The sequence below is a fragment of the Hemibagrus wyckioides genome, linkage group LG22 (assembly GCF_019097595.1).
Source record: "Hemibagrus wyckioides isolate EC202008001 linkage group LG22, SWU_Hwy_1.0, whole genome shotgun sequence".
Classification (NCBI taxonomy): domain Eukaryota; kingdom Metazoa; phylum Chordata; class Actinopteri; order Siluriformes; family Bagridae; genus Hemibagrus; species Hemibagrus wyckioides.
In genome coordinates, this window is record NC_080731.1 from 13,256,926 (window position 1) to 13,281,058 (window position 24,133).

General features: G+C 38.9%; 2 protein-coding genes across 2 annotated transcripts; both read right to left on the reverse strand.

The window, feature by feature from the left end:
- Positions 1-3,141: 3,141 nt before the first annotated feature.
- On the reverse strand, positions 3,142-12,162 carry surf4l (surfeit 4, like). Its single transcript, XM_058375437.1, has 6 exons — positions 11,941-12,162; positions 9,260-9,446; positions 7,799-7,875; positions 5,656-5,699; positions 5,014-5,200; positions 3,142-4,538 (listed from the first exon to the last, which is right to left on the reverse strand). The coding sequence occupies exons 1-6, from the start codon at positions 11,986-11,988 to the stop codon at positions 4,272-4,274; spliced, it is 810 nt and encodes a 269-aa protein (XP_058231420.1). The 5' UTR covers positions 11,989-12,162; the 3' UTR covers positions 3,142-4,271.
- Positions 12,163-16,156: 3,994 nt separating this feature from the next.
- Positions 16,157-23,912, reverse strand: ciz1b (cdkn1a interacting zinc finger protein 1b). The gene is made up of 16 exons (XM_058375743.1): positions 23,806-23,912; positions 23,371-23,536; positions 21,943-22,073; positions 21,685-21,848; positions 21,404-21,503; positions 21,209-21,293; positions 21,021-21,103; positions 20,711-20,769; positions 20,421-20,600; positions 20,158-20,282; positions 19,287-19,368; positions 19,083-19,196; positions 18,025-18,150; positions 17,891-17,945; positions 17,681-17,802; positions 16,157-17,158 (listed from the first exon to the last, which is right to left on the reverse strand). Exons 2-16 carry the CDS (start codon positions 23,499-23,501, stop codon positions 16,922-16,924), a joined length of 1,794 nt encoding a protein of 597 aa, XP_058231726.1. The 5' UTR covers positions 23,502-23,536; positions 23,806-23,912; the 3' UTR covers positions 16,157-16,921.
- Positions 23,913-24,133: the final 221 nt, after the last annotated feature.

Below are 24,133 nucleotides of genomic sequence, written 5' to 3' on the forward strand. Positions count from 1 at the left end.
TTTGTCCGCATCATTGATTTCACACTGCTACCACTGACAAGACACAACTGTTTAACCCAAGATTTCACCAACATGAGTGACACTTGTAAAGGGTGTGAGAAAAGGTCCATATTTGCCCTGAAGAGACATCAAAGGGCAGAACAAGCATGACACCAGCGAATCCCAGCACAACTCTGCCTCTCTGAACTTGGCTCACCCTGACCCACGAGCCCTTTATATGACTGTGAAGAGTCCTTTATGAATGGCTGCAATTCTACATCTTATGCTTGCTGGTGACACGCGGGTGTCAGAGTGTCAGGAGGAGAAGTTTCCCCCACATGTAGAGGCCCATGGCACAGCTTCAGGACAAAAGCTTGGCCTGCAGTGGACACACACAGCCAGAACTGTGGCTGACTGGCCCGACCTCGTCTCTGTCTCCCATGAAATTGGAAATTACAAGGGCCATTTCTGATGACAAATCATTGTCCATATGTCTTTAGCTCTCCTTGAAGAACAACTTTTTGATGATGCTTTGTGGTTGACCTTGCCACCAACTTTCACTAAATTTCAGCTCAGCACAGACAAACATAGTGTGGCCTGAACTTAGGCCTCACAGAGCACTGAATTGATCTTTTTTCATCTATCCCCATAAAACCAAGTCTTTCATCAAAATTTTTATTAAGAGCTTTTTATTCATAGTTTATAACAAGTTACTCTTGTAAGTAAAAATAACTAAAAAAAAATTAATATTAATGATCATGTCCAATAACTGGCTTTTTTGTTTCACTTTGCCTGCTAATCAGGTCTGGGACTGTGTTAGTGATAGAGAACAGAAAGTGTACTTGACTCTACTGTGTAATATCTTAATATTTCTTTTTACAATATCCAACACTGTACCATTGCTAGCATATATTTATTAGTGCACTTTTATCGTCTTCAGAACCTATGTTGTACACAGATATTTCCCTGTCACTGATTAAACACAGTCAAGCTCTTTAGTTTTGGTTAGGGTTGGATGGACTGACACTGAAGTATGAATCACTTCGGTCTTAACTTTTCTTTTTTAAATGATCGGTGATGCAATTGATGTTTTCTAACAATGTAAATTTTCCTCTCCATGATACAGTTTTCAAAACATCACTATCTGTATCAGGAGAGAACTGGGTTTGGATTGAAAAGAAACAGCCTAATTTCAATATGGAAAAAAAAAAACCGCCTTTATGATTGTTTAGAGAATCACGTGCGCCACCTTGTGGTAAAGGTGAAAACGCGGATGTAAATCAGGCAGCATCATGGATATTAAAATAGATTATTATCTATTATTATTAAAATATTTCTTTTTACTGTTCATGCAGCTAGTTTTGCTCGGATGTATAAATAGTTCTAAATCCCCAAACCTTAAAAAAATGTCCATCCTTAATGACACCACAGCAGCTATGACCAGGGTCAATCACTTATTTAAAACAAATGGATAAGTCTAAAAATGACCAAATGAATAAAAACTGACCGCTCCCAAACACGTTAAACTACCCCCACCCCAGTCCCATCCACATGAGACTAAAAACCACCCAGTCTCAATTGTATTAGATTAAAAACCACCCGCTTTCATGACCTTTTTAGCCTGAATCCCACTTCTGATGCTCACCTCACTTCAGGATATTTAAGTGATTTCAAGTTTGCTTAAAGAGCATTACAGGGGGTAATAGCTTCTGTTTGATCACAGGAAAACAAGCATCGGTTTCAGTTTTATAATGGCAGACTGTTAAAGCTAATATAGGAATTATTTATCATTAGCAGTTAGTGATTCTGTTTGGGCAAGACAGTGGTGCAGTGTTTTTCATTGCAGTCTCACAGCTCCATGGTCCCAGGTTTGAGCCTGAGCTCAGGTCCCTGTGGATATTCTGCACATTTTCCCTCATGAAACTCTGGTTTTCTGGTTTCCAACCATCACACTAAATAAGGCCAGTAGGTGAAATGGCTAAGATACACTACATTTGTGATTTGAGCATGTGACACAAGCAGTCAGGGTGTATTCCACAGTGATACTGGGAAAGGGTCTGGATCCACCTCGACCCTGATCAGGATAATGCCATTACTGAAAGGGAGTACACAATAATAGCAAATGTTATATTTTGATTTTTTAATCTATTAAAAATGTTTTTAAAAGCTATTCAGCAATAATTTTTCTTCCTAGTCAATTTGCATGGCACAGAAAGAATGGAAAGTCTTTCCTACAGTTGTGCAAGTCTTATCAACAGGAAACATTTGACCACAGTTGTTTTCCCAGCCTTAACTGTGAATGATTATTCCTTAATTCCTTAATAAGGACATTAAGGGTATAGTGGACTGTGTGTTATTAAGGCAGGGTGTATTTGTGTATAATATTCGTGTATATGATCAGATTTTGTGAGTAATTACAATAGAAAGCCAAGTAATTCCCAGGCATGCACATTTTGTTGCAACTGTATATTTGCCAGAATTATGAGCACATAAGGTTAAAATGATTAAAAGCCTTTGTCCCAGGTTTCCTATTGGAACAAGCAGAACTTGTAGCTGCAATTTAGGGCATTTGTTTAGCTGAAAAATTGCCACAGGTTCTTAAAATGATGATAAATCTCTCCATGGACTTAGCAGGTTTTCCTGGCACATAGTTCCCATAGTGCATCCTGGTGCTGTCTCTTTCCCAGGTAAGTGACACACACACACACACACACACACAATGTAAAAGAAAATGTATTTCATCAGACCAGACCACCTTTCGTCACTGCTCCATGTTCTGACACTTTTCTATCATAGCCAGCGTGAACTTTTTCAGCACAAGGACTTCCTTGGGGCAATTTTGGCACTGCATACTGAGAAAACACCAAAAGACCTGCTGTACTGTAAACACTCTGGCCCAGTTGTCTATTCAATACAATTGTGATTTTTTGAAAGTCACTCAGATTCTTATGGTTCTTACAGCCCATGTCTTGCTTTCAGCGTGTCAACTTTGGAAAAACTGACCTGTCTTGCTGCCTAATCTATCCAACCCTTCACCAGGCTCCAGTGATGGCTACACTGTTCAGTGTCTGTTCAGTAATATGTTCACAAATGAAATTCTTGAAAAAGACTGGCAGTGTAGGCAGTTATAAACAAGGCGATATTGAAACAAGAACACTGTGCTTAAGTTTGCTTTTTTATTTTCCCTTTATCAAAACATATAGGAGACACTTGAGACATTTAGAAAACCAACTTTTTTTTCTGGACTTTTTTTTTGTACAAAGAGGAAAAACACTGCATGACAAATCACAGGGTTTCATTCATTTAAAATTCCTGCTTCGCTTGTTTTGAAAAATACTCAGCTACTGTAAACTTTAGTGACCTGACAACAGTTTACACACGGTTAACAATGCCATATACTGACATAATAAATCAAAATATCTATATTGGTACGGTGAGGAAAATAATAATAATTATTATAAAAAAAATAAAAAAAAATCTAAAAGGCCATTAAGGGTAGTCATAGATCATTGTTTTGTTTTTATTTTTAAATAACTGAAAAACACACAAACTGGGTTTGTTAATCTCTTACTTCTTGCCTGTTGTACTCCTGAGCTGTAGTGATGAACATCAGCTGTCACACAGCTCTACACAATGGAACCATTCGGTTTGATTCAGCACAGTTATGATGATACATTCATAAACAGCTATGTGATGTAAAAATACCCATTACTGGAGATCTTACAAGGCCAACCAATTGAAACCTTGATGTTATTATAACTTATGTATAAAAAATTTGAACAGCAACAGGGCTCAGATAACACCAGAGCAGCCACCGTTGTTTGAATATAAAAATAAAAAGTAAAAAAAAAAAAAGAAAAAAGAAAAAAAAAAGGAATGTGTCTTTGGTCAGTGGACATGATGACTGGCTCCAAAAACAGAGGGGATTATTAAAATGTTATATTAATGTAGCAGATCTTATGGTTATATTAACAACAGGAATTGGAAAAAAATGTTCTGGCCATATTTGTTGCTAATAAATATGACAAAAAATATATATAAACGCCTAAAAGGCCTGTAGAAATGAAGAAAACGCACTGAAACCATAGAAAAGTGAGACAGTGCTTGGGCTGCAAAAGAAAAGAGTGAGTCATGTTGTTGGCTTCTAGGTTTCTTCACTACAGGCCATGTGTCTCAAACTGCTCATCACTCCCTATATAGTGCTCTTGCTTTGAGGGGATAATGCTGCAGGAAACTACTGCAGAGCACACACTATAGAGTGAGCAAGAGAGCCATCTGAGCTTTGCACAATCTCACCACTCCTTCTTCTTCTCATCCATGGAGACTCCACCGGGACCTCGTGCTACCACAAGCAGCAGACCTCCGATCACAGATGTGGTCTGGAAGAAGTCGTACTTGAGGAAGTCGTGCATGGGCCTGTAAGCTGGAATGGTCCAGAAGGCATTGAAGTAGACATTGATGACACCGAGCCAGACAACCAGAGTGAGAGCAGCCAGCTTTGTCTTGAACCCGATGGCCACCAGGATTATTAGAGCCGTACCCACCAGGTTCTGTAAGATCTGTAAGACAAGAAAATAAATTAGACATCAGTAATGCACAGCTTTCTGTGCTCAAAATGACACATAGAATTATGAGGGTCTTTGTTAGTCTGACACCTACTGGCCAATCAGAGTATTACACTTTGCATATACTTATTTTGTACTGCATTGAAAGAAACAATGCTGAATTTTCTTTTCTTACTGGGCTGGACAGTGACTAATGCTGTTATTGATAACAGCAAACCACAATGCATTATATTCCTTATTATTATTGTTTTAATAAAAAAAAAGTAATTAGGGCTTATTAAAATAAACCTTCCTTTCAATTAAAACAGCAGCTATATAGCAATATGTACAAACACACTCATCTGGCCAAAATAAACCCAGTATGCACTAATCTAACCAGTACACTACAGCTTACATCATGGACCATGATGAGAGCTAGGGATTCGGTGCTTTTGTGTGTATGTGTACATGTGTGTGTGTCTGTGCTCACAGAGAGGATGTTGGCATCAAAATGGAGCAGGGTCATGAACATTAGCACAAGCAGCACACGTCCTCCGAGCTGCATGTACTGCTTAGGAGAGCTCTCTCGCACCGTGGGCACCCCAGCGAACATGCTCCTGCCTTCTGAACGTGACTCAGCCAGCAACAGCAGCAAGCCGCCCCCCAGTGCTAGGTTCCTAACACAGAGAGAGAGAGAGAGAGAGAGAGAGAGAGAGAGAGAGAGAGAGAGGCAATACTATTTAGCCCTAAAAAGACAGTACACTGTGGCTTTTTACAGTGACACACACCTTGACATGGTACAGACTTATGTAGACACAACATAATTTTATTAATTCTGTTCTGATCATTTTATACATTTCTTTGTTGTTCTGTATATAGAGCCTTTATATTGAATTAAATTATACACATGGTTTGCACTGTAAAAAAAAATCTGTCTTTGTATTTTATTTAGTCATTTTACAATATTTCTTGTTTTTTTTTTTTACTATGCCTTTCTACTTGTTTTTGCTATACAAATCTACACTTATTTTTTCGCATACCTATAAAAGACAGAAAGAGAGAAAGAATCAGTAGTAATGGAGAAGGAATACTAATGGGGTGGTTACTTGATTTAATCTTGACTTGAACTCACCGCATCAAAAACTTTGGGTCCCACAAAATGCTGTAGGCAATAGTCTGAAACAGAGCACAAACATAATGAACATGGAGCCGGATACGTTCTGCATCATTTAATCGCCTAATTCTATTGACCACATAACTGATTCAATCATTCGGATACTGCTGCCATGTCAAATACACTATATTGCCAAAAGTATTCGCTCACCTGCCTTGACTCGCATATGAACTTAAGTGACATCCCATTCCTAATCCATAGGGTTCAATATGACGTCGGTCCACCCTTTGCAGCTATAACAGCTTCAACTCTTCTGGGAAGGCTGTCCACAAGGTTTAGGAATGTGTTTATGGGAATTTTTGACCATTCTTCCAGAAGCGCATTTGTGAGGTCACACACTGATGTTGGACGAGAAGGTCTGGCTCTCAGTCTCCGCTCTAATTCATCCCAAAGGTGTTCTATCGGGTTGAGGTCAGGACTCTGTGCAGGCCAGTCAAGTTCATCCACACCAGACTCTGTCATCCATGTCTTTATGGACCTTGCTTTGTGCACTGGTGCACAGTCATGTTGGAAGAGGAAGGGGCCAGCTCCAAACTGTTCCCACAAAGTTGGGAGCATGGAATTGTCCAAAATGTCTTGGTATGCTGAAGCATTCAGAGTTCCTTTCACTGGAACTAAGGGGCCAAGCCCAGCTCCTGAAAAACAACCCCACACCATAATCCCCCCTCCACCAAACTTTACACTTGGCACAATGCAGTCAGACAAGTACCGTTCTCCTGGCAAGCGCCAAACCCAGACTCGTCCATCAGATTGCCAGATGGAGAAGCGCGATTCGTCACTCCAGAGAACGCGTCTCCACTGCTCTAGAGTCCAGTGGTGGCGTGCTTTACACCACTGCATCCGACGCTTGGCATTGCACTTGGTGATGTATGGCTTGGATGCAGCTGCTCGGCCATGGAAACCCATTCCATGAAGCTCTCTGCACACTGTTCTTGAGCTAATCTGAAGGCCATATGAAGTTTGGAGGTCTGTAGCGATTGACTCTGCAGAAAGTTGGCGACCTCTTCGCACTATGCGCCTCAGCATCCGCTGACCCCGCTCCGTCAGTTTACGTGGCCTACCACTTCGTGGCTGAGTTGCTGTCGTTCCCAAACACTTCCACGTTCTTATAATACAGCTGACAGTTGACTGTGGAATATTTAGGAGCGAGGAAATTTCACGACTGGATTTGTTGCACAGGTGGCATCCTATCACAGTTCCACGCTGGAATTCACTGAGCTCCTGAGAGCGACCCATTCTTTCACAAATGTTTGTAAAAACAGTCTGCATGCCTAGGTGCTTGATTTTATACACCTGTGGCCATGGAAGTGATTGGAACACCTGATTCTGATTATTTGGATGGGTGAGCGAACACTTTTGGCAATATAGTGTATGTCTATTCTAAATGACCTCTGATTCAATTCCCAAATGCTCTGAAGGTGTTGTTTAACACCGGCGAGGAGATAATTATTGAGAATTTAGAAAGGGTTAGATTTAGACTTGTACCTTTAAACTTAGCTAACGTGAGACAGGACGGAAGGTGTTGCGGTTTCTTGGCTATTTTCTTTTGCTTTATTAACTTCAAGAGAATGAAACAAGGTAACTATTTCTAGCTGCTTTCACACAAACGATAACAGGAACAGGAATTTTGTATACATGGATAGTTTGATGAACTAAAAAATTGTAGAAACTGGCATACCTCTATGGAATAAGAGGACTTAAACACATTATTACCTGAAAAGAATCACCTTCTGTGTAGAACATTTTATTATTTTCCTGTTCCAGCCCTAAATATTATATTCTTATGTACTGGTGGTAAAACTGACCCCTGGTGGTTCAGCCATGGCTACTACATAGACTCATATTGCTGCCACTTTAAGCTCAATGACAGCCGTTACTGTGAATGTGATGATTATGTAAGTTTTGATAATCTGAGACTAGTGTTTCCTTAACTGAAGTTAAATATCAGGCAATAGAAAGAGGAGGCTTTACACCAGTGCAAGTTACAGTTCTCCTGAAGTTCATTTTCTGTAATTACAATTAAAAGACTGGACAGAGGCATGAGTCAAATGTAAGGAGTGTGTCAGTAACCTCAGTGCAAGACAACTCCCTTGTAACCCACCTGCAGTCCAATGATTCCAAATAATCCAAAACAGGCATACTCCACAAAATTCCTGCTCAGGATCAATACACAACCACCTGGGAACAGACAGATTAAACCCCAGCACAGTTAACATTCATTTCTATAAACAGGACAGTCTGAAAAATAGAGAGATAAAACACTTTATCTCCATATCTCAAGCAGTATTAGCTGCTTTTCAAATATAGAATAAACAAGAAATCAGACATTATTAATGCTATGACACGATAATGTGGTGGTTAACATGCTTGCCTCACACTTCCAGGGTTTGATTCCTGCCTCTACCGTGTGTGTGTGTGGAGTTTGCATGTTCACCCGTGTCTAAGGGGTTTCCTCCAGAGTACAAATGCTTTGCATTGCAGGCTGATTTGCATCTCTAAAAAACTGTAATGTGTAAAGAAGTGTATGCGATTTTGCCCTGCGATAGACCTGGCATCCTGTCCAGGGTGTCCTGTGATTCTGGGTTCCATAATAACTCCCGGTTCCCCATATCTCAGTAGGATAAACAGCATTGAGAATGGATGGATAATATGGACAGAATAACCCAAATTTTCATTATAATTATATTTTTAAAATCAGAACTTTATGAACATCTAAAGTCTACAAGAAGAACCCTTATTTCTCCATGATTAATGGCATCAGATTTTTACCCATGAAAGACACAATCCCAGTGCTCAGTGTTAAACTTTTACCGCTTTTAAACAGTGTAGGAATTTTTTAAGAATAAAAATAAATAAATTCACCCTCTTTTCTTTTTAAGTTTAAAAACATATGTATGAATTACAATACATAGGATAAGTTGCAATAGGTTTTTTTCATGTTTTATATTGCGACGTTTAACAAAACATAAAATACTGTTTATGAATCTATAAATAAATTGATCTAATAATCTTAACCTCTAGGCCTAAATCTCTGAGAGTGGATGGATATTATAAGCCTGATGAAGATCACTTGCCCTGAACTTGTAACACAGCCAAATGTCAGAGTTAGCCCGGTGTTCGCTGACTTTTTTTTTTTTTTAACAAACTTGTCTACTGGTTTCCGCAGTATACTATTTAGCTAGAATGTTGAGCTGAATAGATGTTAGCTAGTGTGATAGTGTATATATTAATTTAACTAATATATTCTTGCTTCTATAGTAACAACTCATAGACAGGAACTTGTACAACCTTGGTTAAAATGTAATGTTTAACCAAGCTAAACGTGTAATCATCTACGCGATGAAGACTTTATTTAACATTTAAACATTTACTGGAAGTGTGCGCTTTGGAACAGTCCCTGCATTTGTAGAATGTTTCCCAGTTTGTTTCCTCTGTGTGCTACAGGTTTATACACTGATTAATATCATCCTTTTATTACATAAAATACACTACAAATGACCCGTTTATATTCATCTTAATTGACAGTGCAGCCCTTCTCAATACAGTCAAGCTACCACCTTACCCAGCTGGCCCAGTAAGTTTATTAAGACGAAGAGTGAGGCGAGGAAGAAGCCACATCCCCACGAGCTCTCGATGTACTCTTTCTGCTCACTCCACTGGAACCACATCCTGATACCATCTTCTAGGAAGGTACTGATCAGACACAATCTTGCTACGTGGGGAAGGTACTGCTTCGTCACTCGCAAGAACTACAACAGATAAGACAGCAGAAAACATTCAAATAGCATATTATAACACAGGTGGCTAACCCTGCTCCTGGAGGACAGTTGAGGTGATACAGTAACACATTGCAGTAATGACATTGTCCATTTAGATAAAATCAATTTTATTCAACATTCACAAAACTAATTTTAAACGAAATAAAACATTTGATTCAAAAACATATTAAACATTTAGATCTGCCAATGTGAGTATGAATGAAGCCAGTGTACTACAGTAAAAAAAGAAGTGTGCTTGACTGCAATTTACCTCAACATCAATATTACCTAATTATTATAATTTATCCCAAATCGTTTGAGACAGCAATACACATAAGTGTAGCCTTCTGAGCTTGACGTGAAATGCCGAAATGACATGTCTATGCCCGCCACTGACGTGATCTGAACACTCTTCAGCCGAGGAAAGGAAAGAGGTACAAAATATGCAAAATGTGCACTTGATTTTCTGATCATTATCATCATCATCATCATCTGCTCTAAATGCACATTTGACATGAATCTACAGGGTCAAATATGGCATAAAGGACATTTATATTTGGCTTCTAACCCAGATTTAGAGAAATTAGGAGGCAGGATATGTGAAGGAGATACCCTTTAAGCTTGTAAACTGCAATCAGGCATCTTCTATCGAATATATTTACATTAAACAGTAACTTCCTGCTCTAATCCAGAATTCTTCATTTTGATTGCTGGATTCTTTTTTAGGATTTATGATTGCCAGATTTTGAAGTAGAAGAGAATAGATATTGAAATTGGGAGATTTAAAGCTTTTCTCTTATTAAAGAGTGTGAAGAGCTGGACATGGCTTGAGAAAGACAATAAATATCCATGCTTCAGGGACAGGCAATGTGAATCATCGCATATGGGGCAGATGAAAAGAAAAAAAAGAAAGAAAGAAAAAGGATCCATCCCTGGGTCAGAACAAGACAAAGATGCTGTACATATGCAAAAATTAAACAAACCATGCAGTATTTAAAAAACGATAGAGGCACAGAGAGGAGAAACAACTCCAGCAAATCAACCATTTGCCTGCAGCAGATTACAGACAAGATCTAAAGACCGAGAGACGTCAACTCTTCATGACTCGCGTATGAGAAACACTATGATTCGCCAATAAAGGCGTTCATTACGAAACTACGTTCTGTAGTGTCTTGTGAAAGTGTCCGTGCCTCCAGGCTCTCTGCTAAGCCCCACTGCTACAGGCTCCACGTCAGAGGCAGGAAGTTAAGGCAGCCAATCAGCAATCAACAAGTAACAGCCAAGCACACACATGAATGGGAAGAGACCTTTAGAGCAGTGTAGGACTCGGTCAATACAGCATTATCACTCAGGACCATGTTTATTTAGTTGCCTGGCAGCCAAAGAATATTGACCACATGACCCATCTGTTCAGTTCAGTAACAGCAGAGCACAGGTAGTGTTGATTAAAGGGAAAAAATGCATGTCTGCATATTGCTATAGATTCAAGCTACAGATGGCAATGAGCTGATAACCTTCAATGGATTGTATTAAAAACCTGTTCAGTGTGTGTGTGTGTGTGTGTGTGTGTGTGTGTGTGTGTGTATACTGGCCGTGTCCTTCAGAAAAATTCACATGAAGGCTGAAGCGACAGTCAGACTACACTAATACACTGCACAAAGTTTAATGCAGCAGCAGAATGAATTAGTTCACCTTGTGGTTTAAGCAAGATTCATTTCACTGCTCTAAACAAAGACAAAAACCAGGCATTCAAACATAATAAAAAAGCAAGAAAGGAAAAAAATCCTGTGTTGTGCTTTTATTCTTTAATTAAATTCAGTGCCTCATTTCTCAGTGATGGACCTGAGTGAGTGGTCAGCAGCTGGCCTGACTAAAGCTCTGTGATTATATGGCAGGATAGAAACACTGAAACAGCTCAGACTGAGCACCTTCATCCACCAGGTACACACATGAATCATGACAAAAACAGACAAAGCAGTATGTAATAAAGAGCAGCTGCTGAGTGAATTAGGAGACCTAGTCGAGTGTGTATTACAGGAGCTGGAGATTTGACCAGTGTTCATTAATATGGCGGATTATTTAAACGCCTTCTGACGTTTACTCTCGAACCAATATGGGAAAAGGAAATAAACTGGCACCTAAAGATTCTCCTGAAGACCCAAAGGGACTGGTGTTTTCCTGGCATGCTGTGTAAATAACCGTTATAAGCTACACAGCCACTGTATGTTACTCTTAACTATTTCCTGGAGCTGCACTTTTGCTGCTCTCTCTCGCACCGCGTCCTTTCCTCGTTCCACATTTACCCAATCCCAATTCACTTCACACATGAAACCTTACTATTTTGTCTGCTTTAACTCACATAATCGACAGGCCATGTCTGAGAGAAAGTTAGAGAGAAAAATAAAATGGTAAGAGTGTACTTCCAGGCTGTGTGTGTGTGGTTTTCTCTCCATCAGGACAGGCCGCCTGCTCTCTGCTCCCTTACCTGATCCGCCACGTCCTCCGCGGTGCTCATTATACTGTTCTGGACCATCTCACACTGCTGTCTTTACCGCACGCTGTAGAACAAAAATCACTGTCTGATCCAAAAATGTCGGCCAAAATCTGTGTCCTCCTGCAGATGTTACAGGTTTTCTAAACGCGACGTCTCGTTAACGGTGTGGATGAAAAGCATCGCCGCCCCATAATACCCGATCCTGTAGCTCATGCCGCCCCCTGTAGGTTACAACTGGCCCTGCATGCCACGTGGACCTACGCAGCCAGATAGGGTTGCCAGATTCGTATTTTTGTTGCATGGGGTTTGTTTTGCCCCGCGGTTGCGTTTAATTGTAACAACAAACTGCATGCCAAACAAATCTGATTTAATGTTAAACCATGGTATATCATACAAGTAGACATATTTACTGAATTGACCAATTCTACCCTAATTTAGGGCTATGGTACAAAATTAAAAAAAGAAAGAAAGAAAGAAAAACACACACCACTGGAAGCATTGCTTTTAGGAAAATAATCAACGATGAGGTGGTGGGGGGCAGGATGACACGAGGTGAAACTGATGGCTGTTACCAATCCCCAAATAATATTCCAATAGATTAAACAACAATTTATTCAACCATTCTCCACCCCCTTTTGCACCAGTTTGATCCTGCCAGTTTCCACCCAGAAGAAACTTCTTCTCCAACAAGAAGAAGTGCATTAAAGTACCCACATGATGCACTTCTTCACTTGATGCACATGATGCACTTCTTCATGAAAAACAATGTGTGGAATGTTGGCATGCTGTTGTCAGGTGCTGACACTTGATAAGAAAAAAATTTCCAGGATAGCTGGGGACACTCCGCTAGAAAAGACAGCTTACAAATGTTTTATAAAATTGCTCATGTTGTGTGATTTAAAAAAAATCACTTTATTCTGCTAAAGCTAGCTGCACCACATTACATGCATCTGACATTATTTGCCATTGACTTTTATTGCTGGAAGTCTCCAGCTCTCATTATAAGTAAATAGTCTCTTTTTGTTGTATGTGTGAACCTAGAATAATATGTGCTTCCTCTGACACCACTAAAGCCAGCCTGCATCTATACAAACTGCTGTGTCACATGTAACTCACTGGTATGTAACATCTTTGGGATTTGAACTCACAACCCCCTGACAAAGTTGTTCCAAATAGTAGAAAATCAGTCTACACCTCTGACCAATCAGATCTGAGAATCTGAAATAACTTGAGTAGAACAGCTATTTTGGGACCATAATTAATCTGATGCTTCTTTGTTATCAAGGGTGATGTATTGGGACATGTGTTTTACACATTGTCTAATGTGTTGATTGTCTAGATATAAAGAAAATATGCTTAAATCTTATTTTTTAAAAGGAATGGTTTTCCATAATATTCTAATATTGTGCTAACAATGCAGACTAAATACATATTAAGATGTTGACCTAAAAGTACCAATCTATTAAATATCTAAGTTGGAATAGGCATTCATACCTTTGCTTTCAGTAATGGGTGTGACCTACTTGAGCAACAATAACTTCAAGGAAATATTTTTAGTATCTTGTGCTCAATCCTGCACAACAGGTTGGTTGAATTTTGGGCCATTTCTCTTTACAAAACTACTTCGACAGAGTGATGTTTCAGTTTCAGTTAACAGACATTTTCTTGTACAATTTGCTAGTGCAACCCAGAATTTATTGGCACATCAATAATGGAAAGTTGTCCTGGACCCCAGGCAGAAAAGTAGCCCTGAACCATGACACTGCCACCACCATGCTTCACAGATGGTATGAGGTTCTTATGTTCGAATGCATTGGGTTTTAGTTGCTAATTTTTGATTCATCTACCCACAAAACTTCTGGCTCATCCATGCAGGCCTGAGAAAACCTGAACATCCACATTGGCACATTTCAACAAAACTGTGTGGTTTATTTTGTTGAAACATGAGAGGGCATGCTGATCTCACATCTGACTGCCATTCTCTCGATGAGAAAACTTGACCTCAATTACTATACTCCTAGAGTAAAGTACTAAAATAACTTATAATCCTAGAGCCTACTTTTCCTTAAAATCTATATTTAATGTTTAGTTAATGTTATGTATTTGTGTCTGTCAGCTGTGATCTCTTTATTTAGGAAGATTTAAGGAAGATCTGATAACATTTCAAATAAAAATGTACACAAAAATACAGAACATTGTAAAGGGTAAACTATCTAACTGCAATGTTTGTCATTTTTCCTCAAGCATTCTTTCAGAGACAATATCCTGTTTCATGCTGTCCACACACGCTTATTTAGTTTCACATGAATGAAGTCATTACTTCTGTTATTTTTTCTTCTATCAAGCAGTTCCACCTGGCAGTAACATTTGAAATGTATTTAATAGGCCATAAATGCTGCTCAGTAAAACTGTCTTAGTTTATCTTATGTCCCAAAACACCTGAGGCAACCCTGCAGGTCTAGTCGAAATCGAGGTCTAGTGTTATCGGTCATTTCCAAAACTGCACACAGCTGTAGCTGTTAAAAGAAACTGTAAACTAATAATTAGTATACTAATATGTACTTTTGGGTTTGAAGTTTATAAATTTCCACATCACTTTGCAGTTTTTGTAGAGAAGGAATGGAAGAGAAGGTGAAGAGAACGTGCTAGACTAATTTTTGTCACTAACTTTTCTTTTCTTTTCTTTTCACTACACCTTTAAAAAAATACTGTATATACATTTTCCCCTTGCTTGTACAGATAATTCTATTTCCATTTTTATTATAACTATATAAATATATTTTTTGACAGTCAACAAGCATTTCACTACATCTCGTACTGTGTATGGTTGTGTTTGTGACAAACAAAATTTAAACATCTAGGACACTTCTGCCTTGTCTGAATGAAACAGAACAACCTGGCAACCCGGGTTGTTGCGGCGCCACCTATCGCCGCGGAGGATAATGTTAAAACAAACACCGATCGGCGACCGGTAGACGGTTGTGGTTAGTGTGTAATGCCCTTTCTGAAACATTAACGCAATTTTATCGCATTTTAACGTAAACGTTAGATCTTATTTGTCCGGTGTGATCAACGCGTCGTTGAGGAAACGCCTCACCCTATCTTACTTCCTCAATGCTCGCGTGGTTGCCAGATGCGCGGTGAAACCCTTCATACTGACAGCGTATCCGGGGACACTGGGTATTTCGTCAGTGGCTGTATGGTTTTACTGGGAGATTCGACGACTGGAATATTAATTGTGTCCCATTTATATTATGTTAACGAATATGTATGTAAACATGACATTTTAAACAAAGCTAACTCAGCCCAAGACTCCCAGAGAGTAGTGCCATCCATCCCATCTGATTTTATTAAAATTATATTAATATATATTAAAATTTTATTAATAGTAAATTATTAAAAACTAAAATGGTTAGAATGTCATAAATGCCCTTGTGCCATAAATGCCCCTGTGCCTTTACCATGGATGCTAATTAACCACATTTTATACATTTGGTAATTTAGTTCAAAAATTAACAGTAATACAAATTATAAGGGTTAAACTCCACCAGTATCTTGAAGTCACTCATGTAAATTAAGTGCATCTATACAGCTCTGGAAAAAATAAGAGCACTGCAAAATAATCAGTTTCTTATGTTTTTTTTTTTTCTTACAGGTTCATGTATTGGTGAGATGAACAGTTTTGTTTCATTTGTTTGTGAACTGCTGACAATATTTCTCCTAAATCCAAAATATAACTATTGTTATTTAGAGTGTACATTTAAAGGAAATGGCAACACATCAAAATAACCCAAGATCATGCAGTATTTGCAGAGCTTTAATAACTCTAATAAAACAAAATGCAAATCATTTGTAAACAAACTGTGTTAATGCTTTGACTAAATAAATATTAAGAAATCAGTATTTGGTGGAATAACCCCGATTTGCAGGCGTTTTGGTTCCATGCTCTCCACCAGTTTTTCACATTGCTGTTGGGGAACTTTATACCACTCTTTTTGCATAAAAAGCAAACAGCTCAGCTTTACTTGATGGTTTGTGACCATCCATCTTCCTCTTGATGACATGCCAGAGGTTTTCAATAGGGTTCAAATCTTGGGCAGTGGTCTCTTATTTTTTTTCCAGAGCTGTATATTAGAACATCTCAGCACACCCAATAATATCTCTAATGATATAAAACCATCAGAGGGGGAAAAATACAGGAACGGTATTTAAAACAGTAAATCTTTATTTTTAAGTATTAGAATATTTAGTGATGGTCATTAAAATCCTTTGGCTAGTAAATTAAGTCTTGGTTGAAAGTGATGCTTCATTTCCATCTCAGTATATCCATATCAGTCTTTGTAGTAGTTTAAACATCAAGCTAATGTTTATAATTCTATGTGGAGAATATTAACAAAATTGGAAAATTGGACAGAACACTGTGGTTCCAGCCTCTTCATCATATTTTAGTTTCACAAAATATGTACCGTAAGTAAAAATAAAAACAGAAACATACTTATATAAATAATAAAATAATGTTCAAAGCGTTGACGGATTAAAAAATTCATGGTATAAAAAAAGGAAAACAAAACACGTTTTGAGTTATAATACTTAGATCACCAGGACATCCCGAGAAACTGAAATAGGGACAATGATTATCTGGATGTTTAAAAAGTGATGAGGTAAACTGATAAACTGATGATGTTCCTGTATGTATGATCAAGTAATAAACTTACTATACAATTTAATTTAGTTACTGGCTAAAAAGAAAGAAAGTTTAATCTAAACCCGAAGCACTATTTCCATCACAGGAGTAACAGACTATAGTTTCTGATCTTCAGAATCAGCACTATAGCAGTAATACTGTATGTACATCAATGTGCCTTTGAGGTTTCCTTAGACTTACTAAGAGGTTTCTTTTTTGTGTGCGGAAAAAAAATCAGGGATATTTTCAGCAGTCAGACACTTTACATCCACACTAGGGTTTTGTGGATCAGGACTCAGGGACTGGTTTTGCGGTTGGACTTTTGTGGTGGGATTCTGAGTGTTGCGTCTTAGTGTGGGCAGCAGCTGGGTGTGTAATGAAAGCTGTCTGGTTCTTCTCCTCCTCATGTCTGTCCTTCATCTCTGCAGTGCATCCACTGCTGTTCTCAACATTCTGAACATTACCCAAGCAACTGGCTGGGTTCTCCTCATCCTCCTGAGGTAGGTTCAGCATAGCCTTGTACTTCTGTAAATAGCAGATTTGATATAAAATTTAACTTTTTAAAATCCCAGAAAATCAAAACAATATTCCTTATAAAGCAGAACCATTAAAGATACAGTAGATATAAATGTGCCATGGAACATTACTGAAAATGTCCGTCCAAAATTTACCAAAGGACTAGAACTTATTCGTGAGGCTGTAAAGAGATCTATAGAAACTTTAAAGGAGTTGCAGGAATATCTGGCATGTACTGGTCACTCCCAACAATACTTGACAACAATACTTCACATCTGAGCTAGATATGTTTTGGCACATACAGTTCACAGACACTAAAGACAGTAAAGCGTGGTGCTGGCAGCATTAGCCTATGGGGCTGTTTCTCTTCAGCTCAGATTGGGGCATTAGTCAAAATAGAGGGAATAATGGATAGCTCCAAACACACATGTATTTTTAACCTACATGGATCTATTAGGTGTAAAGAAAATGAAATGCTCAGTCATCTATTACTGTATATTTATAGTTACTATGCTGTTAAATCTGTTTCACCTGTAAGTTCTGGTAGTGTGTGAGAGACTTGCAGTGTGTCTCCCGAGCTCGGGACTCAAAGTGGTAGAACTTATGGCAGAGTTTACAGAGGAAGCCTGCTACAGGGACTACAAAACTGGTGCCTGTGAAAGGGGATGGAAAAACTGATCAGATCCATAATAAAGAATTTATCCCCAACTCATGATGAGTCTTTCTAGATTCAGGGCTCACCATATTGTGTGTCTGGATCAAACTCTTTATTATCATTGATCTCTGCTGTAGTAACCTGTTAGAGAGAACAGCAGAAGGTCATAAACAATAAAACAACCAAATGAACTTATAGTGTAGTCAAAGGGGACACTAACCTGTTCAGACACCATGTCTTCCTCCTCGTCTCCTTCTTCCTCATACTCCTCTTCATCTTCAAAGCAACCTATGGCATCTAATGTTATGAGTTCCTCCATAACTTCAGGTCCTCCTTCTTCTTTTAGCTGGAGCAAAACAGAGCAGTGAAATACTTATAAAGCATATATATTATAATTATATATGCAATCTACTTACATGACTGTGATTTTATCATTTCAACAGAGCTGAGAAACACCTGCAATTTACTGCAACACCAAAGCAGTCAAGTGAAGACAAAGAGGTGTATGGGTATCATTATTTACTCAGCACTAAATCTTATCCTGATCCGTTTATTTCCTTGGTATGGTCTTTTGAGCAGGGTGAGAACACAGAATACACATGTGTGAAGCAAACTGCCTGAATGAGGTCTTGATCCTCATTTAAGTGAACTCAAGAAACTGATTCAAGCCTGAAATAAACCCAAATGCAGGAACTGAATGAAACATTCTGTGCAATTTGGGAGGAACAAACTGAGCAAAAGGACATATGTCTGTGCCGAAGAACAGAAATGCTTAGCACTGTACACAAAATATTTGAAACCTGTTATTCATGTTATTCTTTTTCCATATTCAGTTGATCTGGGTGATTTCCCATCCACCTGCCAAACAGTTTTTAACCTTTTTCTTTTGCTTTATTTCTGTAAGTAAAAGAATAGAAGTGATTTACATGTAATTTTCAGCGCCATCCACTCCTACATGTCCCTCAGCCCATGGTACTTTGCTTTGGTTTAAAAACAAAAATAAAATAGTGTGCTAGGCTTCTTAAATTAACCTTCTTTGTCACAGAAATCATGTTAATACATTCATCCCAAGAGTAAATCTTAAGCATGAAGTATGAAATTTGCATCACCTCCCATCCTGACCCAGGTCTGGTAACTGAGACAGTCATGACAAAACTTCCTTCTTTTAAATCTTTTCAAAGATTTCATTTTACCTCATGGTATGGAATGTTGTCTTGCTGCAGAATGCAGCCACATTTCATTTATTTTGAGACTGGATTTTTTCTTAAGTGTACACACCTCCTCAACCTGCTGTTTGTGTTCTGGGGACTTCATGTGCTCCACAAACTTGCGAGGAGTTCTGAAGTGTCGCTCACACACCGTGCAGAATGGTCTGGAACAGACTTTTGCCATCTGTCATCAACATGGGAACATCATATGAACATCAGCAGAGTGATGATAGAAAAATGAATCATTTTCTGCTCTTTCCACATTTGTTCATACCTTGTGCTTTTTAGTTCTTCTGTGTTCGATAAGATCACCAGTAAAGTGACACTGGCAGATTGCACACCAGCGCTGCAGGTTTCTGTAACACATCACAAAAACACAACCATAGCAGGCTCTAAAAATCCTCCTGCAAACTTGCCACAACTCTAACGCAAATAAGCACTGAATGGTTTTTAAACACAGGTCTAATCTTTTGTCAGCAGGTAAGTATGAAATAAGATGAAAAACTAATTGGTGTAGAGTAATTCCATGGAAAGTCTACACTGTTATTAAAAAAACATCTTTCTTAAGTTAACATTTACTTTTAGTTTACATTTAATTCCTACTTGCTTCTAAGTACAGTGTTCAAATGATGTAACATCCATAATACTGCTAAACTGCTGTATACATCTTTAAATGAACCTTACAACATAGATTTATTCAGGAGATGTCACATGCATTTGCATTTAAGACTGGAATTCATCCTCAAAACCATATTCAGCATGATCTTTCTGTCCTTCTTCAACTAATTGCTCGAGTTGATTGATGCAATTAATGAATCTGTTGGTCTGAGGATTCTAGCTGAGAAACATGTTAAAGAGCTCTGCTCTTAATAAACGCTAACACATGTAACATGTAAGGCCATTACAGAGACCACCAGTTGTCTGAAGAAAGGATACTGGACACAGCAGTGTTCTGGAGACAACAGTTTTCTCAGGTTAACAGGTTCCTCAGGTTTTTCTAAATCCATCTATGTGTTAGCTTAGTGAGAGGTAATTACGGGTAATATTGTAGAGGTATGTCTAATATCTGATGCGCTAACATGCTTGCAGTGTGGCATGCGGATATCTAAGTGATAAAACTGAACAGAACTATGTGCAATCCTTGCCTGTATTTGCCCTGGAGTGATTGGTGCATTTTGGGTAGCAGTGTTGCCAGGCAGGTGTTGCTCAGGTGCTGAATCTCCATCATCTTCTGCTGATGTTCCAAACTGATCATGTGAGTCTGAAATTCCTGCAACAAACCGGCATGCTAATCCATCAGAATACAAAATAACTGTGCTGTCCATATATGGCAACTAAAATACAATGCTAATACATACAGGATGTTTAGGAAAACTGCTTCAACCCTTTTAACAGGATATAATCTTACATGTTGGTCAGGAGATGTGACATTGCAGATATAGCAACAGTATTTGTCTGCAGTCATGCTCATGTCTTTTTCCATGGCCAGGCCTGCAGTGGCTGCTGCCTCCTCCGATCCAGTGCTGAAGGCTCGACTCTCACTGCTGCGCTGAATGGTCACCTTAAGAGATGTGCCTACACCCAGCACCTGTACACCAATACGCCATTCATTTTCACACAAATGTGCTAATTATATCACATGGCTGATGAAAATATGAATAAGGTGGTACAGACAAGTGTAATTAGGATCAGATGTACCTCTGCTGTCCTGCTCTGCTCCACTTCCTTGTCAGCTTCAGCAGCTGGACATTCCTCCTCTGTATAAGGCAGGGAAAAGAAACAGACAAATTTTAAACCATCATTATCTAAATGACACAAAGCGTGCAATTTAACAAGAGAAAGTATAATGGGCTCTGTTTTCTATAAACCTCTTACTCATTGGATCAGATGCTCCAGGATTTTTGTTGTGGCCCACAATTTTTATTTTTTTTGTTAGAATAGTTATGTGTAATGTTTATCAGGTGTGAAAGATGCACATTACCATACACCAATCAGAAGGCCAACTAACCTTCCTGCTCTCGCATCGTTGATGAATCTGCTGATTTCTGCTCTGCGCCTCCATCTTCACACTCATCCACCATCTCAGTGGCTCTGCGTAATTCAGTATGTGCGAGTTTAGTGAAACACATAACAGCAGCAGATCATATTTAAATTCTCAATTTAGTGTCATTCTTTATTTATTAGTACTGTAGGTACCCATGATTCTTCTGCTTTTTCCCAGGTGGCTCTGTTTGCTCAGAGGATGAGGCCTGATTTTCAACAGATGCTTTTAGTTTCTTACCTGCATCAAACAACTGAATTAACATTTGCTGTTTCAATACCATCATATTCAATCATGTCTGAGAGTTCTGCTACCGGCTGGCACAGTTTTGTTCAGACCAAAGAACTCACCCTCTTTTGTTTTTACATCTGTTCTGAATTTGCTCATCTGTCCATTACTTTTCTCTTCAGCAACATGCTCGTTGTGCCTCTTTCTTTGAAGATAACCTTCCTGAAACAGAAAATGTAATCATCATTGATAACAATACTTAAAACTGGTACTAATCAACCCAAAAATACTGAAATGACAAATTAATATTGTAAGTAATAGTCGTCTCTTCAATCTACAAACTTTTCTTATTTTTATCTTTACAAATTGTTCTAAAAATAATGTTGAGGTGAGAAGCCGTCACCTTATTCATGAAAGCTCCGCGTGACTCATTGTGATGTTCAGGTAGAAAAGCCATACGTGGTGTCCTCAGTGGCACACCGACAGGAGCGGCACCGAGAAGAGACCGACCTCCTCCTGAAGATAGAAAAGGTGGGTGTAGCTGCTTCCCACGATACGGTGACATCTCTGCAACAGTCCAGAGAGTGAAAGACATTAAGGCGTTACTTGGTAAGCAGAAGAAAAGTGTTCAAAAAAACAGAACTTAAGATAACGTTCATACCTGGTCGTCGGGGCATGGGCACTGCATTCCGCAGCAGTGGATATGGACCGAGGAGGCCCGGTGAAGTAGCAGGTCTGACAGTCTGTGCAGAGGAAAATGGATGTCCTGCAGGAGGTCCTCTGCTTGGCATTCTGTGAATCAGTATTAAAAGTTTAGAAAGACTCAAGCATGAATGAAAATATTATCACACATCCATTCAACTGATAAACATCAATCATCTCATCGTGAAATGTCTAGTGGTGAATCATCTTCGACATTATACTTGCACTTCCATAATTTGGAGCAAAACAACTACTTTAGAAACCAATATCACTTGAATAAAAATTACAATACCACAATTCTGTGCTGCAATTAAACTATTTCTTAACAACATTACTAGAATTATGTTAACTCTATTAGAAAAGAATTATTTAATTATACATGCTCTTTTGACGTTTTTACGCTGCCCTATTACGCAGAAGTTAATAGTGCTTGCGACTGTCTCTGAGCGTCAGCCATCTCTGCTTACGTAGTTTCAAGGTTATTGTTTTGTATGTGCAAAAAGAGTGCTTTAAATGAAATCTGCATACAGTGACATATATCTGACATATGAGTGACACAGGAGACGTTCAGCCTCCAGTTCCACCTGATGATCAGTTTATAATGCACACGGCAGGTAGCTAGGTTGTGTTACATGAGCTAGAGTAGACCTGGATCAGAATACCCCTGCGTACATTTTTGACCTTATAAAGTGAGTTCTAAGATAGAACATGTATTTTTTTATTGCACTTTGCAAAATACAAAAGCCCAAGCAACCTTATCACAGTAAGGCCTCAATTCTTTAAGTAGGACGTTACATGTATGTATAGGTTAGGTTGCATTTAGGGTGCATCTTAATTAATACACACATAACATTCTACATATGCTGTATCTGCATCACACAACTGACTACACATAAATACAGAGAGGACATTGTTCATATCACACTCTCCGCTGTTTATAATAATTTATAATCACACTCTCCGGTGTCACCCAAATGAGGATGAGGTTCCCTTTTGAGTCTGGTTCCTCTCAAGGTTTCTTCCTCTTACCATCTAAGGGAGTTTTTCCTTGCCTCAGTCGCCTCAGGCTTGCTCACTAGGGATGATTTTGTCTAACATCTAGGAATGTTTTGTTTTGTTTTTTGCTTCATATGTTCTGTAAAGCTGCTTTGCGACAATGTCTATTGTTAAAAGCGCAACTAAAACTGATTTGAATTGAATTGAAAAGTTTACTTTCCAGATTTATTGGGCTCATTTTTCAGTGGAGGAAGATTGAATCATATTCCTCTCCTTTAATAATATTCCACAGATAAACAACAGCAATGAAGCACAGAGTGGCTGTAAGGTAAAATAAGTGAAATGGCAGTTTGTTTATCTGTCTGTAAGAAAGCTGGTCAGTTGTTGATACCGTGTCCCTGTGCGCAGGAGAGGGTCTGAGTGGAGGACAGGTGGAGGTGTGGACAGAGACAGCAGGGACGGGATCAGGGTTCGGGGATTAGCTGGAAGACGCTGCTGCTGCTTGTCTTTTGCGCGGATCATCTTTTCTCTCTTCTTTTCCCCCGCGCTGCACAAACCTAGAGAGACAGATCTGTCAGAAAAGTACTTGAGGGACTTTATCTCTTATAGCGACACGTGTTCCAGTCACTTAAACCTATATGCAGTCTGCGGTCTGGTAAAGTGTTGCCATCTGCATGCTAACGCGTCTCTTAAACAAGCTAACAGCTCCTTAAATCTCCTCTAATCCTGAATAGCTTTGAGGACTAACCGGAGAATGAACCCACAAAATGTAACACATTTCACAAAATGTATTTTATATATGAGTTTAATTTATGTATTTAATTACCAGTTATAAGTGTCGTTAGCTTCAAATTCCACCAGGATAGTAAATAAATCAAACGTTTTCTTCATCTAGTGAGGGCAAAGACAGAACTGCACGTGCGCTCCCGTGCGACCCGGAGGAAGAGCTGCAGGTTCGGTGTTTATTTCAGAGTCATTTCTGTTCTTCGCAAAGAGTCTCGATCATGTCCTTGATGATGAGTTTAATACGTTCCTTATTTGGGGCAGATCGGTGGTTTAGTTCAGCAATGTTGCCTCACAGCAAGAAGGTCCTGGGTTCGAATCCCGGGTTCGAACAGGCAGGGGCCTTTCTGTGTGGAGTTTGCATGTTTTCC